The 18,927-nt window shown below is 37.0% G+C and overlaps 1 protein-coding gene across 1 annotated transcript in view; it reads right to left on the reverse strand.

Moving 5' to 3' along the window:
* ACAP2 (ArfGAP with coiled-coil, ankyrin repeat and PH domains 2) overlaps window positions 1-18,927 on the reverse strand; it is a 167,578-nt gene that overhangs the window by 12,711 nt on the left and 135,940 nt on the right. The window contains exons 13-21 of the mRNA XM_042781941.1: window positions 17,741-17,949; window positions 16,130-16,199; window positions 11,905-11,996; window positions 8,840-9,024; window positions 8,134-8,238; window positions 7,663-7,755; window positions 5,159-5,346; window positions 4,633-4,742; window positions 899-1,009 (exon numbers count right to left, since the gene is read on the reverse strand). Coding sequence (XP_042637875.1) covers window positions 899-1,009; window positions 4,633-4,742; window positions 5,159-5,346; window positions 7,663-7,755; window positions 8,134-8,238; window positions 8,840-9,024; window positions 11,905-11,996; window positions 16,130-16,199; window positions 17,741-17,949 — 1,163 coding nt within the window. The remainder of the gene's footprint in view (window positions 1-898; window positions 1,010-4,632; window positions 4,743-5,158; window positions 5,347-7,662; window positions 7,756-8,133; window positions 8,239-8,839; window positions 9,025-11,904; window positions 11,997-16,129; window positions 16,200-17,740; window positions 17,950-18,927) is intronic.

Raw genomic sequence — 18,927 nt, forward strand, 5'->3', positions numbered from 1 at the left:
AATTCTCCGTGGGGAGCTCTGGCAGTTCAAGTCAACTGAGGGAATTTCTCTTTGTAAATGATTGAGATTTAACAACATAGATGGAACTATCTCTACTCAATGAAAAAGCAATTCATACAATGTACTCCTGAGATTTCCTACATAACAAAGTGTAGGTGACCATCTCATTTCTAGGTTTCAAATGTAACAAACTACTTTGATTTAACATGAAAATCAAATTAAAATCTCAAACTTCTTTCTTTAATGTATCACATTAAATTTTATTCAAACATTCAAAAATAAGAATATGTATTTTATAATAAATCTGGTATCTGTGTGAAAAATAATTTGAAAAGGTAAACATAAGTAGATTTCTAAATATGATTATTCAAAAGCAATGCAACTGCAACAGTTACTAGCATTAATGCCACCATCCTCCCCTAGTTATAATCCTCTAATTCTTGAGACATAGAATAATTATTTGTTCCTCTATCAACCTCCCTCAAGTACTATTTTCAGAGTTCACAATTCCATTTTAAAGGCGTCACCAGTTTTCTCTTCCTACTGGTCATACAGTAGGAAGTGGCTAAGAACCTGATCTTGAAAGTCAGAATTCTTTGTTTCAATACCAGCTCTACAACTTACTAGCTGTGTGATCTTAGACAAGTTTCTCAAATTATCTGTGGCTTGGTTTCCTTATTTTCAAAATGAGTATGATAATAATAATAATGCCTCCCTTATAGACTAGTTGTAAGAACCAAATAAGTTTATACCTGTTAAGTATGTAGAGAAGCACATAACACACAGTAAATAACCAATTACTTTTAAAGTTCATACATATGCATGAAACTCAGTGTTAACACCCTGTACAAGTAATAAATTGTACGTGAAATATTCAGATAAAAAATAAAATTCTTACAATGTCACTATATCAGCATTGGCTGCTTCCACAGCTATGCTTAAAGGGTCTTTCCCTTCTTCATCAGTGGCATGTTGATTGGCACCTCGTTTTAAAAATAAACATACCTGCCTGTTTAAGGAAACAGCATTTTTTAAACAAGACAAAAAGTTAGTATTTATCATAAAATAGAAATAAAACACCATTTAACTTAAAGAAATAACACTTTCATTAGAAATTTCTTGATTCACTCTATAAATATTTATTGAACATACCAAACCAAAACCCAAACCCACTGCCATCAAGTCAATTCTGACTCATAGACCCCCATTGGGTTTCCTAGGTGGTAAATCTTTACGGGAATAAATTGCCCAGTCTTGCTTCCGTAGAGTGACTGGTGAGTCTGAACCATGAATCTTCTGGTTAGCAGTCAGATTATCATATGCACTGGCTACCAGAGCTCCTTTTATTGAACATAAATTCAAATACTTTATAAGTCTCAAGATATTTTCATATACATCATATTTGACCTACCATGAGTCAGAACTGACTCAATAGCAACTAACAACAACAACAACCCTCAAGAACATCATCAAAAGATGTGCAGATGTCTATGACACATAAGCCAAACAAAAATCACTCAAGGTCATTATTTGAGAATCAAGGAAGCCAAGGCAATGTTAAACATTAAAATACATTAATGATCATGTAAGAGCAAAGACGAGGAAGTGATTCTCCTATTACATTCACAAATACTCATAGTAATTTAACAAAACTGACAAAGATGAAATCAAACAACAAAATATTACCAAGCATTAAAAGAAACAGAAGCATAGGACCCATACATCAGAGGAAAGCAGGCAGTTGTCCATGAGAATGGCCATGCATTCAATTTAACAGGAAAAGACATAAAAGTAGCCATTATAACTATTTCCATAGAATTTAAAGACAAGCTTAATTAAAGAAGTAAAGAATGGCATGATGACAGTGTCTGTCTTAGCAAATAAAGAATATCAACAGAGTATTAATTATAAAAATTTAAAAAAAGAAATTCTGGATTCGAAAGCTACAATAACTGAAATTAAAATTAAGTACAGGGATTCAACAGTAGATTCAGACTAGCAGAAGAAAGAATCAGCAAGCCTGAAAATAGCTAGAGATTATGCAAGCCAAACAACAGAGAAAAAAAGAATAAAGAAAAATGAACAGAGACATGGTTAAATGCACCAAAATACACATAACAGGAGTACCAAAAGAGGAGAGAATGAGAAAAGAGAAGGGAAAAATCTTCAAAAATCTAATGACTTTCCAAATTTATTAAAAAACAGTAACATACACATTCAAGAAGTGCAATAAACTCCAAGTAGTATAAATACAAAGAGATCCAAAAATAGACATATCATCATAAAAATGCTGATAATCAAAACAAGGAGAAAATCTTGAAAGCAGCAAGAGAAAAATCAATTTGTCACTTACAAAAAAAAAAAAAATGCCCAAAAGATTAACAGCTAACTTCTTAGCATAAACAATGGGAGCCAGAAGGCAATGGGACAACATATTCAAAGTGCTCAAACAAAAAAACCTGCCAATCAGCAAAGCTACTGTTCAAAAATGAAGGTTAAATAAATATCCAGGTAAACAAGATATGAGAAATTTCATTGCAAGCAGAACTACCACCTTACAAGAAATACCAGCATATAGAAAACAAAAAGTAAGATGACAGACAAAAATCCAACTATATCAGTAACATTAAATGTGAATGGATTAAATAAAAATCCAATCAAAAGGAAGAGCTGGTAAAAATGGATAAAAAAAACATGACCCAAGTATATGCTGTCTACAGGAGATGCACTCTAGATTCAAAGCTACAAAAAGATTGAAAATAAAAGGATGGAAAAACATATCATGTAAACATTAACTACTGGAAAGCTAAATGGCTGTATTAAAATCAGACAGACAGACTTTAAAACAGAAAATATTACAAAATATAAAGAATATTTTATAATGATAAAAGAGTGAATCCATCAGGAAGATATAACTGTTATAAACCTGTTGTTGTTATGTGCCGTTGAGTCGAACCCAACTGATAGCGACCCCTCCTTGGGTTTCTGAGGTGGTATTACTACAGAAGTAGATTGCCCAACCTTCCTTCTGAGGAGTGGCTTATAGGCTTCACTGCCAGCCTTCTGGTTAGCAGTCAAGTGTCTTAGGCACTATGCTACCAGAGCTCCTATTATAAACATATATGCACCAAATAACAAAGCACTAAAAAATTACATAAAGCAAAAATTGGCAGAAATGAAGGAAGAAAGAAATAATTAAACAATAACACTTAGAGACATCAATACCCCATTTTCAATAAAGGCTAGAACTAGGCAGAAGATTAACAAGGAAACAGAACATTTCAACAACACTGTAAACCAACTAGACCTAATCCAAAAACCAAACTCACTGACATCGAGTCAATTCCAACTCACAGCAACCCCTCCTGGGGTTGCTGAGGCAGTAAATCTTTATGGAAGATTTACTTTCTGAGGAGTGGCTGGTGGGTTTGAACCACCAACCTTCTGGCTAACAGTCAAATGCTTTAGGCACTAAACCACCAGAGCTCCTTTACTAGACCTCATAGACATCTATAAAACAATCTATAAAACACTTCATCCAATAGCAGAAGTCTGCATTCTTCTCAAGTGAACAGGGAACATTCTCCAGCATAGATCATCTGCTAAGCCATAAAATAAAACTGTTTAAAAAAAAAAAAAAAAGGTATAAATAATACAAAGTATGTTCTCCAACCACAATGGAATAAAACCAGAAATTGGTAACAGAGAAAACTCTGAAAAATTCACAAATATGTGGAAATTAAACACACTCCTAAATCATCAATGAGTTGATAACAAAAGGTAAATCAGAAGATACTTCTGGATCAATGAAAATCAAGACACAACATACCAAATTCTATGTTTCATTTAAAAAACAATCACCTATAGTATAAAATTGTCAAATAAGGCCAACATTTTTATTTCATCTATGCCTTCGAACAGAAAATTCATTTCATGGCTTTAGCATAGTGCCTAAGGCACTTCACTGCTTACCAGAAGGCTGGCGGTTCAAACCTACCAGCCACTCCTCGGAAGGAAGTTTGGGCAATCCTACTTCCGTAGTGATACTGCCTTGGAAACCCAAGGAGGGGTCGCTATGAGTCGGGGCCGACTCAACGGGAAAACAACAACAAACAACAATTGTTCTATGAGTCTAAATATTGCTTCAGAAGCTACAATGTCAATAGCACAAATTAAGAACTTAGTTTAAAATATTTTAGACTTTTACTTATCTATGGAAACTAAAACTTCCATAGTCACAAAATTCTCACATGTAAATAATTTATATGCATATGCATAAACACACACAGAGACTTAAGTTGTCTGACAAAGTCACAAGTCTCAATAACAAAAGGTTATCGTACTAAAACTGACCTATATATATGGTATTTATGTATATTCTATACATACAGTATAGGTAGTATGTATATTCTACCCATATAGTATAGGCAGTTAAGTTCAAAGTAAGCTTTGCAACTGTCATATCTAATAAATTTTTTTCTGAATGAGATTCTTTTTAATTTCAAATTCCATCATGACAATGTAAGTCAAAGGAAAACATCACTTCACAATTCTACCTAATGGCTTTAACCTGATAAGAAGCAAAACATTTATTTTTAAATAATTTTTTCACATAAAAGCACTATACTTTACCCCGTATGCCCTAAGACAGTGGCATGGTGCAGTGGTCCCCGCCCTTGTACATCTCTTTGGTTCACATTAGCACCATTCTGCAGGAGGAACTCGCATGTCACCAAAGAACCCTTTGAGGGAAAAAATGAAGATAACAATGTACAAGAAACAACAATACATTTCTATTAAAAACAGTATAGTTTTATTCACTTCACTCAAAAAGCCTTTCCACTGTATTTTCCAAAAAGAGAAAATACCTCTCCCCCTCAGAATTACTTCTACCATGGGTTCTATTTGCTGTTTAAGATCTGGCAAAAACACTACTTTCATTAACAGAATTCTCTTCCATTAAAGGAAAAAAAAATAAATTGAGTTTAAATAATCAAATATGATGCTCAGAAATCATTACTGTCTGCACAAAGGCTTCTATTTTGCAACCCATCTCTCAAAGCAAAACAACATAGTAATAAACCCATGTTCAAAATGAATTATGTTTTTTAAAAAAATATTTTACTATCACGAAAAACCTCAATGTACAAATTCATACCCCTAATACAGCCTGAATAAGTGGTGTTGCTTTGTTTTCCTCCGAATTAGCCCAGTTTACATCTCCACCATGAGCCAAAGCCTCAGCCATTTTAGGAAGGTTTTTTTCATATGAAGCCCTATAAAGCTGAAGTCCTGGATTAAGATGTTTAGAATCAAGAAATGCAGAAGAATCTTGTCTTTCTCCTTCTGAAAAGCAAGCACAAATACACAAATAAAAATGAGATCTTGCCTGAGGTGAAGGCAGTAAACTACACAAATCAGCCACTTACCAGCAGAAAATTATGTGGTAGAGAAAATAATTTTGTAGAGTAGATCTGTGAAAATTACTTTAGTAATCATGACAAAAGCTAACACATTTTTTACAGGCAGTATTCTAAGTGCTTTTCATATATTAGCTCCCATTTTGTCATAACAACATTATGAGATAGGTACTATTATTAGCCTCATTTTATAAACCAGGAAACTGATCCACAGAAGCAGTACACAATGAGTAGTAAAGCCTGAATCCAAACCCAAGTAATGTGGCTTAGGAATCTAGAAATGTTTAACTAGAATGCAATTTTTTGTGTCTCCCTAAACCAACCCCCACCAAGACACATAAATATCTAGTCACCTTAAAAACAAACAAAAAGCACATTTGATCTTTCCATTCTTTTGCTTAACTGACTCTGTTAGCCTAATTTGGCATGCCAGGCCACAGGCTTTTCCAAGTGCCACTTTCAATACTGGAAAAAGCCATATCCTCCTCCTTTAAAACATTTATTCTTTAAGACCAAAATTCATCATCATCTCTTTCTTTACAAGTTTATAACCTCTTTGTCCTAGCAGTCACCAATCTGTATTATAATTATTTACACAAGATTCAACTCTTTAAGGCAAGAACCATGTCTTATTCATAGTTGTATATTCAACATTTGGTATATGCTGAGCATTTTTCTATGTATTGAATACCACTTTTCGTCATGTTATTCAAATTTTAGTAAAAAACAAAAGCAACTTTCTCCAGTTTTTCTTTGTAATACATTAGATCAAAACTGCCAAAACTTTCTTGCTCATCATTACCTCATCCCAAAAAAAAACATTTGTTCAACCATCACCCCAGCAACTGAGTAATCTTTTGCAAGTTCTATTTGTAAGTGAATAGGAGTCCCTGGGTGGCACATACAGTTAAGCACTCAAGTGTTAGCTGCGAGGGTGGCAGTTCAAACCCACCCAGAGGCACCTCAGAGGACAGGCCTGGTGATCCAATTCGGAACGGTCACAGCTTTGAGAACCCTACGGAGAAGTTTTACTCTGCAACACGCAGGCTCACCATGAATTGGGAACAGAGTCAACGGCAACTAACAACAACAGTTGTGGACGACTGAGTCAATTATATAATTAGTAGCTCTGTTTTCCTTTTCTTTTCCTCTTTGAATACTGCTCATACAGCCATAATGAGAGTATGCACCAATCCAATTCAGTACAGTAAATATGTATGAAGCATAAAAAAAAAAACGAGTTCTTAAATATATCATAACGTGAGAGCTATAACATAAGAAACCACTAATTTATCATAACAAGCTTATGAGAGTTTGACACATGGAGATCTTATACCTTGCAGACTATTCAACCATTCCCTGGAGTCCCTGAGTGGTGCAAATGGTTACGTGTTCAACTACCAGCCAAAGGACTGGCAGTTCCAATGCATCTAGGGGTGCCCTGGAAGTCAGGCCTGGTGATCTGCTTCCAAAAGGTCACAGCCTTGAAAACCCTAGGGGAGTTCTACTCTACACACATGATGTCCTCATGAATCAGAATTAATGCAATGGCTATTAACAATAATCATTCACCAAACACTCAACATTTAGTCTCTTATATAAAGACATCAACTGGTATACCAGGCTTTGTGGTTTTGCCAATATTAAACAGGCAGATTAATTACCCTGTATTGGATTAAATTTCTGTATACTCCTATCAGCCTGAACTTAAAAAGCAGCAGCAGCAAGAACCCAAAAAGAATTTTACTACTAAATACTTCTCCCCTAGAATGGTCTGAAACCATCACAAATTGCAGTATAAGCAGTTCAAATAATTTGAAAAACGCTCACTACTCCAAGTATTCTGCGAGATCACAATCACTAAAATCAGGACAAACTAGGTCAGAAGAAAACCTAAGATGGAGGGAGTCATTGCTCCCTTTGTCCTGATAAGAAAAGACAGTCACAAGGAAAGATGAAGAATAAGAATGATGATATTTTCATGTGCAGTGAAAATTATCCTTAGCTATTGGCAGGACACTTTGGCACATATCATGAAACCTGGAAGAATGAACAACTAGGGAAGAACTTCCAGATATAAACAGAAACAATGACTTTCTCATTTAACAGTTCTATTCTTCCTTTACTATCTTGTCAAAGACTAACCACTCCCCTTAGAACGTATTCCATCAAGACAAGGCACTTACCACATGTGTTTTTCAGCAAACATTATCGATTAACATTAACTTTCACCAAAACTCACCAGGGTCATATAAACTATTGGCTGACACCAAGGAGGGTAAAGATTCTCTTCCATCATCACAGCTCTGTTGGATTCCACTGTCATTACTTTTGACTGTTTTAAAGAAAAATCAGCTAGTGATTAAAGCTCAAATCATTTGGGAAATAATACCCCACAGACAACAAAGTTTTTAAATGAGTCCTTACACATCAGCATAAACTTAGCCATCATCAGTAGAATACATTGAGAACACATTTAATACAATTTTAAACACTTTGCTTATCAAGATATGAAAAGCCTGAAAATAAACATTTTCAAAGGTGTAACATATCACATTACCCCATAATATGTCAGGGGTAGTAAAAAGCTTAATTTATTTTGTATGACTGTAAATGTGTTATCTGAGACAATGAGAAACATCTAGAGAAATGGCCACACTGCACAATGACCACTGGGCACAGACTTGGAATGCTCCACAAGAGTAGTACTTACTACTACGCAGTTTTGAAGAAGTATCAAAGTAGGAGAAGAGTGAGTCTAGCTCATCAGGACAGAACAGAGACTCCCGCCTGGCCTCGTCGCTATTAACAGCAACCACTGGGGACATGCAAGTTAGCAAAGCACAAAGCAGGCAATAAGAAGGGAAAAGGGCAGGAAAAACGTTATTGGGAAAATTTAGGAGGGAAAAATAGGAAGGAAAATAAGTGGTTAATCAGATACTTGGGGTCTTTGGCATGGTAGATTCATATACTTCCCATCTCCCCTTGCATTTTACGCAGTATTATTCCTTAGAAAAACCAAAGGAGGAGCTCTGGTGGCATAGTGCCTAAGGCGTCTGACCACTAACCAGAAGGCTGGTGGTTCCAACCCACCAGCCACTCCTCAGAAGGAAGGTTGGGCAATCTACTTCCGTAGAGATACTGCCTCAGAAACCCAAGGAGGGGTCGCTATGAGTCAGATCTGACTTGACAGCAGTGAATTTAGTTTGGTTTATTCCTTAGAATAGAGATACTACATTTAAACTTAATTGTTCTAAAGACACAGAAATCCAGTATTTCCTTAGACTATATAGAAGGAAACAAGTTTTTAGCACTTAAAAAACCTGCATTGGCTATTAATTCAGAGACTATGAAAGTGATTTTCACTGTAAGAAAGTATATATATATATATACACACACACAATAAGTAAGTGTGATACCTGAACTTTGGGCAGCTACTCTGACTTGGTCACTTGGTCCAGGTTTAGAAATGCTCAGCCTCTTTTCTTCAAAACTTTTGGAGGCAGTCTTTTTTTCCTGCTCAGGAGGTGATGATGATATAGAGTATTTATCCACAAATTTCCTCTCCACATATTTTGCTCTGATATATGCCTCTTTCTCCTGTCTGGTATACATAAAAATGTCATGATATTCTGCTGAATCCCTTAGCATGACTAATAAAGAAAGTATTGAATACTTCCAAAGAAAGTTACTAAATACAGTATTAGTTAAAACTGAGTTTATGATTTTATGCCATGTGTCTTGCTTCCAAATATGTAATCAACAATGTGTTCACACTCAGAGGAAATACAAATAATAACATAACTGAAAAAGTCACAAGGATTAACACGGTATTCTTTTATTCTCTTAATTCTTGTACTAATTCATTTCTGTACACACTCCTTCATGCTTTTTACAGAATAAAAAACATTGCCAAAAAGACAATAAAAATTTCTAGAAATTAACTTACTTTCATTTTTACTCAAAGAAGAAATAACATCAAATACTAAAATAGCACCATTGGTAGCCATGATTTTCCTAAGACAACTATTTTAGAACATCATAGCATACCCACTCCTCACTCACTGACAGTCAGGTTCTTAAAATCAGTTGATATGCAAGAATTGGCATTATGCATAAATAAAGGAAGACCACTTCACCTCATCCCCTCATCTGTACTGTGAACATTCCACTGGACCCCTACTGAGGTCACCTGCCTCTGCTACTTCTCCCTCCCTCATGTCACCTCAGTGGAGTTCAGGCCCCACCATCATCCACAGACAAGAGTCCCTCAGTCTCCACCGGGCTGCCCCCTTGCCATCCCCATGGTCCCTTTCCTGCCTTCACTGTATTTTCAGGATGAGTGGCCCTGGCTCATCCCCTCAACTACCTCAAAACGCCCTCATCAACAGCAAGAGGGCCAAGGTGCAATGGTGTATGTGTGGGGGGAAATGCTGCCCACTGGGTTCCCCCTGCCAGCTCCTAACCCATGCTTCCCCTGGCCTTTACTAGTCAGCCTTGCCCTATTCCATACCATGTCACCATGAGAACTGACAATCCAGAGCTTCCTCTGAGGCTGTGAGAGCTAGCTCTGGCCTCTACAAATTGCAACTACATCTGACCCCACCACCCTCATTCAAGTAGCCTGTCTCAGCCCTATATGTACCTGCCCAGGAGGGGATATGAAGGAATTATAAGGGGTGACACAGGTGCCAGTCAGCTGACAAGGCATCTCGTGGTCCCTAGGCACCCAAGTGCTCCTCTCAGGGTTCCTTATGACCATGGCCCAGCCCATCCCTGCCACCCCTTGGAGCTGGAAACTAGGGCCTCCCTGGCCCCAAGCGTGGCCGACCTTCAGGACCAGCCACCACTGTAGCCTCAGCCCCTGTGGGCACTCAAGACCAACCAGGCAGTGTCCCATTCTTGCCAGCGTCACTCCAGCTCCCTCCTCTGTTCCACCTGACACCTTCACGGCTCGGAGAGACCATGCCTCCACTCCCTTCCCACGCAGTCAAATACTATGCAATATGAGCTTCCTTTCTATGTGCACACAGGGTCTGCTGGCCAGGAACCTCGTCGGGGACTTCGTCATTCATTACTGTCAGATATCTATCATCAATGCACAAAATAGTCAGATAGATTTTTTTACTATTGTCATAAATGTAAAATGTCAGATAACAAGATTGTTGGTAAGTGAGGAGTAGGTATATTCCTAACTTAAAGAGAAATTACATCACATTTTAAACTTTTGATTTATGATATAATCATAAAATGCTATATGTTTTATATATTTTCTTCCTTACATCTTTTTAGAATGTTTAGATCTTTGGCTAAAATGGAAACATATCTGAAGCTCTGAAATAATTTAAATGGCTGTGCACAAATAACAATCTGATTCAATCAATACTGCCTTAGAAAGTGGTATGTTTAAAATGATGTTATATCTATATAAAGATTTAGTCAAACATAAAATCTCAACACAGGCTTATGGCAAATAAAATTGTAATGCTAAAATTAAAGAATCATAAAGTCTAAAAGTACCATCAACAAAATGCAAGTATACACCTTGAAGGCACTTCCCTTATCTGTGCATGTGCGTGTGTATGTGTGTGTAGTATTGGTTTGATGCATAGTGGTTAAGCGCTTGGCTGCTAATTGAAAGCTTAGCAATTCAAACCCACCAGCCACTCAGTAAGAGAGACACGGGGGAGTCTGCTTCTGAAAAACATTACAGCCTCAGAAGCCCACAGGGCAGTTCTACTCTGTTCTATAAGGTCGCTATGAGTTGTTGGTACACATGTATTTGGAAGTATAATTTCAAACATATGCTCTCTTCTCTACCAGCAGCTATTCTTTCCTTCTTTTGATTCTTCAACATCATACCATGCATGAAGTATATGGTAATAGATATTTGCTGAATTAAGTCAAACAATGTAAAATTATTCGTTGTAGGTAGTAGAAAATTGATCCTTGAAGACATTAATGAACAGATTAACTCTTTTTAAAAGCCTGCTATTAACAGAAATTTGTTTCACTTTCATTGAAAGGTAGTTAAAGCATTTGGCTGCTAACCAACCAAAAGCTTGGTGGTTTGAACCCATCAGCCATTCCATGGGAGAAAGATGAGGCAGTCTGCTTTCTTAAAGATTTACAGCCTTGGAAACCCTGGGGCAGTTCTACTCCCTGTAATATAGGCTCACTATGAGCTGAAATTGACTCAATGGCAGTGGATTTGGTTTTGGTTTTTACATTTCTATGTACAGCCTTAATTTTTAAAATTTTATCTCATCTGGAGACTATAATTGACGATCTGCTCAATAAAATCTAACATATCCAAGAAAGAGCTACCTACATTTGAACAGAAACAGTAATGATCACTTCCAGATATTTATTCTTCTATCTCAATATATCAATTATAATGAAATAAAATCATAGCTATCTTCTGATTTAATGAAAAAAAAAAAAAAAAAAAAAGGTTAACACACTAAGATAATTGAAATAGTACCTTTGTCCTGGTTGTGGTTTCTTTATCCCCATTTTTTCCACTTTAGCTTCATAAACTCGATTTATAACATCATTCCCCAACTCACACATAAGCTATTTGGCAGAAAGATAGGAAAAAGAAAAAGTCTTATTTCTAAAAACACCATAAAAGTTGTTGATCTTCAAAACATGTATAGCTAATTCATTGTGCATATTATACAATACCTAATTTCAGAAAGAAATTTAAATGAAATTTAAATTTTATTTGTTTTTAAGTAAACAAAATGAGACAAAGACTGATAGTAAAATGATAATTTTGCTATGCTACACAAGACTAGCTCCCCTCTAAGGTTACACCCATTGCTGTCAAATTGATTCTAACTCTTAGTGACCCTATTGGGCAGAGTAGAACTGCCCTATAGGGTTTCCAAGGCTATAATCTTTACAGGGCAAGAATCATGACAATAAAGTATTACCTATATAATAATGTGCAATGAGTACTGACTTCCACCAGTTTTAGGACAGTAAGTTAAAAATATATACAAATAATAATATAACTGAATGTATACAGGCAGTCCCCAGGTTATGAGATGTGATAGTGCCCAAGTCCGTCTTTAAGTCGAATTTGTAGCTAAGCTGGTACAGGTATATAAGGTTCTTATTTAGCCTTACTTTCAGTGATTTAAAAGCTGCACATGAAGGTGACTGATGAAGAATCTGTTGCAAGTAGGAGTTGGTTCAGTGGTTTCAAAGTGAAGGCAATTGCATGTATTCTTTAAAAATTTCCTCACTGTCTTCCAATTCCTACAAATATTCAAAAGTCCATCCAACTTACAACTCTGTTGAAACTGTTTTTGAATGTTTCTTTCTTCTTAGGTTCTATCTCCAAATAACCAATTCCTAGTTGTATGTTCCAAAATCTTCAGATTTCAGTTTTTGTTTTCATCTCTCCATTCACCTCTTTATTTAATTCAGTTTAAACTCATCTAACCTCACTAATAAATTATGTGTGTTGCTTCTGTGGATCACTCAAACCGCTTCCCTGATGAGGCATATCTGGGTAAGAGAAACACTGGTGCACACTGGGCTGGCATAACTGAGGGCTGCAGAGAATTAAGGTTAAGTGGTGAGGACACATGAGTCAGTGGACAGCAGAGGATAGTAATGCTATCTGACCGAAGAACAGGGCAGGGTTTGAAGAGGGCATTCTCTGAGAATAAATACTAGACAGGCAGGAAAGAATGGTATTCTTTCTCCCCTTGTGCTTAGTCATGAGCCCTTTCAGGACCCTCTACTTTCACCACATCCCTCTTCTATTCATGGTTTCCTTTTCTAGTTTTCCATTTTCCTTCTATCTCCTTCCTTCCCTCCCTCTCTCCTTCTCTCTTCTTCACTCTTTCTTTCCCTTTTCCTCTCTCCCTAGTTTCTCTCCCTTGTCCCTTTCTGCAGCCTAGCTACCTCTTATAAATTGAGAAATGATTACCTCCAGTTTTATACAGCATATTTTTCATCTTTGAAATTAAGATTCTAATTATTATGCAGTAGCCTTAAAAAAGGAGCTCTGGTGGTGTAGTGGTTAAAGCGTTTGGCTGCTAACCAAAAGGTCAGTGGCTCAAACCCACCAACCACTCTGTAGGAGAGAAATGAAGCAGTCTGCTTCTGCAAAGATTTAAAGCCTTGGAAACCCTATGAGGCAGTTCTACTCTGTCTCATAGGGTCACTATGAGTTGAAATCAACTCAATGGCAGTGGGTTTAGATGGCAGCCTTGGAAACAAACCAACCAACCAACCAACCTGTACTGGTTCTATGAGACAAACATGTATCACTGGATGAGAAGCAATAACACAAAAATCAACCCTGCTTATATGAATTTAATGTAGAGCAAAGAGAAATAACAAAATGATGGGAAAGGAAAGGATTGGTCAATAATTGCTGCTGGGGAAGCTGGTTAAGAATGGGGAAAAAATACCAAGAATTACATACATATTTTATACTACATGAAAAACAAATCACACATATATTATGATTACAAGCATGTAAACTATTCTTATAAAAAGATGAGTGAATTTTGCCAAAAACAAATTCTATTAAGAATAGATGCTGGGAATTTTTACCTATTTTCCAAAATGTTACTCATGCCTTATTTTATAATTTATATTATTATTAATTTATAACTTAGGGAAAAAATTTAAAGACATTATAAAAGAACAGACTAAAAGCATGGAAGAATATTTGGGAAAATATTAACAGTGTTTGGTTTTTTTTTCCTTTTGTAATACCTGTTATTTTAAAGCTTTTCTTTGATAAACATGTTTTTATTAAAATAATTAAGTTTGCAAAACTCACCTCAATAGCCTCTAATCATTCCTTTTTCCTGCATGTAATTGCCCAAAAGAAAATATTTCCTTATCTCCTCCCCTAAAGTTCTGGACCAAAGAAATATCAAATCAAACCTAATCTCAGCACAGTGGCACTCTGGACCCTCCAGAATACCATTTGACTTCCATGTTTTCCCATAGTATGAAATTTTACCTTCTTGAAACTATGTAACTTGTCTCATGTACCTGAAGTATAATTTCACTTTCCTCTAGAAACTGAATTCTTCAAGGTTTAACCCAGACTACTTTTGCTAAGTAACCCCTATATGAATACTTCTTAAACTAAAGTATTAGATGCTTACATCTCTTATCTAACTTCTTTATTCATAATTACATGTTCCCCCTAGCTTGATTTTACACTCCTTCAGAGTATGGAACCTCTCTTCTACTGGTTTTCCATCCCCCCACTACAACTAGCATGATCTGAGTCAGTGGACAGCAGAGGATAGTAATGCTATCTGACCCAAGAACAGGGCAGAGTTTGAGGAGGGCATTCTCTGAGAATAAATACTAGACAGGCAGGAAAGAATGGTTTTCTTTCACTATGAAAATAACAGAGTTGCCAACATGCCCACCAGACATTACTTATAATGTCTGGTGAATTAATTGAAGAAAGCACCTAAAGTCAGACAGGTGAGTTTTAAATAACACAGAACTGGAATAAATTATTTTCTCCTGATAATCTAAATACAAGTATTTCGAAAGCTTCAGTCATTTTTTTTTTTAAGGTACCAGACAGAAGTGTCTCAACCAAATTTTCTAATTTGAGCTCTTTGAATTCTTATCTTTACAAAGCTGATATGGATATTAGATTTCTACCCCTCATCCACGTACTCCTTTCTCTTTTGAATTCATAACAAACTGTGGAACTTATTTAAAGGTTCTAGATTAGAAGAAAATTTAACCACTTTTATTTAGATGTTTACACATTCCACAAGCAAATTTTTAAAATTTATATAACTGACAGGCTTACAAGTTTATCTATGAACTGAAATATAAACACAAACACATTAAGAACATAATTTTCAGACAGAAACATATGCAGAGTATACTACAACTGTTAAACTACTCTGTTTTCTACAATATAGTAATCTAAATAAATGGTAACAATTAAAAGTAGCATACTATTAACTGTTAGGATTCTGTAAATGTTATCAGAAACCCAATAGTTACCTAAAATTATTTATGACATTTCCATTGCTATGACCCCTCAGACACAGGGAAAAAGAGGATGCCTTGGTTTGATGTCCCCTACCCTGATGGCATAATGCCTAAGGCATCTGACTGCTAACCAGAAGGCTGGTGGTTCAAACCCACCAGCCACTCCTTTGAAGGAAGATTGGGCAATCTACTTCCAAAGTGATACCTCCTTGAAAACCCAAGGTGGGGTCACTACAAGTCAGATCTGACTAGACAGCAGTGAGTTTGTAAAGTTTTTTGGAGTTTGACCCTGACAAATGTATATTTGCAAATGGCTCTATGCTAACCCAACGCTCCTTACATGCTATACCAATCCTTAATGGAGCTTTTATATAGTAATATATCAAATAACTTTAACAAGAATCTATATAATTGTAAAAGATTTAAATTGAGTCACAGAATTCAGAATTTTTTTTTTGAGAAAACAACAACAAAAAAAAAACTATGAACCTTGAGAATGTCCTAGAGAATGAATGGACACAAAGGAGTGCTACAGGCACTTTGCAATTTAAAAAACCCACTATGAAAACAGCAGAGTTGCCAAAATAGCCTCAGGTATACGCCAATACAATTTAGTTCATTGTTAGAATGAGAAATTCATAAATTTTTAAACAAAGATTCTAAAATCCTAAAGTGTTTTTTGTAAAAAATATAAAATATTACTTTACCTTTAAAAGTTCAGGTTCCCAGGTATCTAAAGTTAAAGAGCGTACTTTTGAAAAATGAACCCCAAGACTCCTAAGTGGAAAAAAAAAACTGTATTAATACATAAAACTATCAAGTCTTTGTTCTATTTGCATATTTATGCAAATTCTTTTTATCTATTACTATGACATAATCTGGTAAGACAGCCCTCAACACAGATATAAATAGGGACAGATCCTCAAGTAAATAACAAATGGTGTGCCAAAGTCCTCAAAATCACTTTTCATCTTTACAAACTAGAACTTTATCCACTTTATGAAAAGTGCAAAGATACAATTTGGCAGTTCAGTAAGTGTGAGAGACTGCAGAAGTAGAGCCCAGAGACCAGCATTAAACACCAACAGCCTTACCAGCCCACGGAGGAGAAAGCTGGGTGCCACTGGGTAGGCGGCTTCCTGGAGGAGTGGGTTGCCTTCGGGGCTTAATTGGTAGAGAAGACCGGCATAAAATGGAGTAGCAGGTTGGCCAGCCCACAGAACAAGAAAGCTGCGTGTTTTCAGGGCAGGAAGATTTCCTGCGGAGTTGGTTGCCTTCGGCATTCATCAGCAGAAGCGGAGAGACCAAACGGAAGCAGAGCTGCCTCAGCCTGAAAGGGTAGGGCCATGGCCTTTGGGGGCCACAGCCCCCTAGGTTTCAAAGAGCCAGGTCTTCACCAACTTGGTTCTGGAGTGTGGGGCTGCTCGTTCATGTGAGCCAGTGGGATGGAGCCACAGCTGCTGCCCAAGAGTGAGAGGGCAGGACTACTATACCCAAGAGGTAGAGGAACAGGGCCCGCCAGGCCAAGGGGGTAAGGTCGCCACTCAGAAACTAGGGAATTAGAGCCACACAGTGAAGCAGATCTGTACAGATGACACCCAGTGAAGATCTGTACAGGTGCCAAGTTGGCAAGGTGTGGAATTGTGATAGTTAAATTTGTATGTCAACTTGGCTGGGCCTGGTTGAATGGCTGGGCAGCTGGTAGTAGTTATTCCCCATGATGAGACTGGCAATCAGCTCCATGGTGGGATCTACCACAAGCAGCTGAGTAGCTCCTTTGAGTATGTGGTCTGCTCCCCGTGTATAAGAAGGAGCTTTGGGAATGGTCTCTAGCTTATGGCATGCTTGGAACCTGCATGTAGCTGTGTCATTGTTCAGCAGCCTGCCGTGCTCTGCTGACCCTGGGACTTTACAATGGACTTGAATTAATGGCCTGCCCGGTGGTTTGGTAACATTGGGACTGTGCCATTTTATTTGCCAACCTTGGGCTTGTTAGCCTCAGCAGCCAGTAGCTGCCTGAGTGAAGAGATGCCTCTAGCTTCAGGGGTCTAGGAACAAGGGGCAAACTGAAGCCCAAGGCCAAGGGGCTTTCACCCAGCCCCTAGAGACTGGCACTTTGAACTTGGACTTAAAGCCTCCAAACTGTGAGAGAATGAACTCCTGTGTGTTAAGGCCATCCCATTTGTGGTATATTTTTGTCAGACCAGTACTAGCTAACCAGAACAATAAGAAAAAGTGGAAAAGGTGCTCTAAACAATGGGACATAATTCATAGTGTTTATCCAAAAGAAGTCTCTGTCCCTGGGCAGGACTACCCACCGGTGAATCCCAGAGCACTCGATGCACAGGGTGATGCCCAGGTTGATGCTGGCCCATCGTGGGTCTGCCAGACCACAGTCACAACAGCTGGCATTGCCAGGGATACACTGGACTCGTTGCAGTGCACTTTCTCCTTTCAGTAATTTTTCTTTTGACTCATTTCCAGATTCTAAGCTTCCTGTGGATGAAGATGATTTCTTATCCAGCTTCTAAAAGAATTAAGAGTTAATTTGTTTAAGGGGAAAAAAAATTCTAATACTATGATGTGTGCTACATGCCCCTAACAGAAACTCCCAATCAGTAAGTTATTAAAGACCTAGTATGAGTCTAAGACAAAGGTTCAGCCAATAATGGGCTTTTTGTTTACTAGGGAGAAACAAACATGTAAAATTATACATAATAATTGATACAATGAAGGTATGGATAAGATATGAGGGCACAGACAAATGGGAACTCTAGTTTGTATAGGGTGGGAGACAGCAGGAAGTAGACACAAGACGATTAAGATTCAAGAATAAAATTAACTATCAAAAAATAAATAAATGATCATTTCTTTATACCAAATTTTTGCCAAAGTTTTCAATGAACTGTAAGCAAGTTGCTTCAATTACTGCAGTGAGCTTGAGTAACTGGAAAAAGGTATGTTCTTGCATAGTTAAATACTAAAGAACAGGTGAATTGCGTTAATTATAATTAAGAAGGAAGTCAAGAGAAAACACAGTGTCTAAAATCTCATGGGCTGTTAGATAAGATAGGAAAAAAGCAAAAGATGGCTGAGAAATAAAAAGTTAACTTTGTAGTACACAAGCAAAGTCTATATTAATAATAAAGAATATGTAGAAAGCCCTTGTGTGTACATGGCAATAATGACAAAGACGTAGTTCTATATGGCATATAACGACTTAATTGCTTAATTTCAACCTTAACAAACCAGTATTTTTGTATATGGTTATTAGAAATACAAGGTGGCCTTTTCTTGCCCTTCCTGAAAACTCAATTCCAGAGTCATTAGGTGGTGCTGAGCAAGGTTAAGTCTAGCAATAGTTAGCTGACATGGAGTCAGCCCCGCACTTCATGGTGACCCTGTGCACAAAAGAATGAAACTCTGCCTGGTCCTGCACAATCCCAGTGATAGGTTGTTGTGTTGGATTGGGTTCTCTAGAGAAACACAAAAACCAGCAAAGTAT

Source organism: Orycteropus afer, unplaced genomic scaffold (assembly GCF_000298275.1).
Source record: "Orycteropus afer afer isolate SDZICR_OR568_19922 unplaced genomic scaffold, OryAfe1.0 scaffold00198, whole genome shotgun sequence".
Lineage (NCBI taxonomy): Eukaryota > Metazoa > Chordata > Mammalia > Tubulidentata > Orycteropodidae > Orycteropus > Orycteropus afer.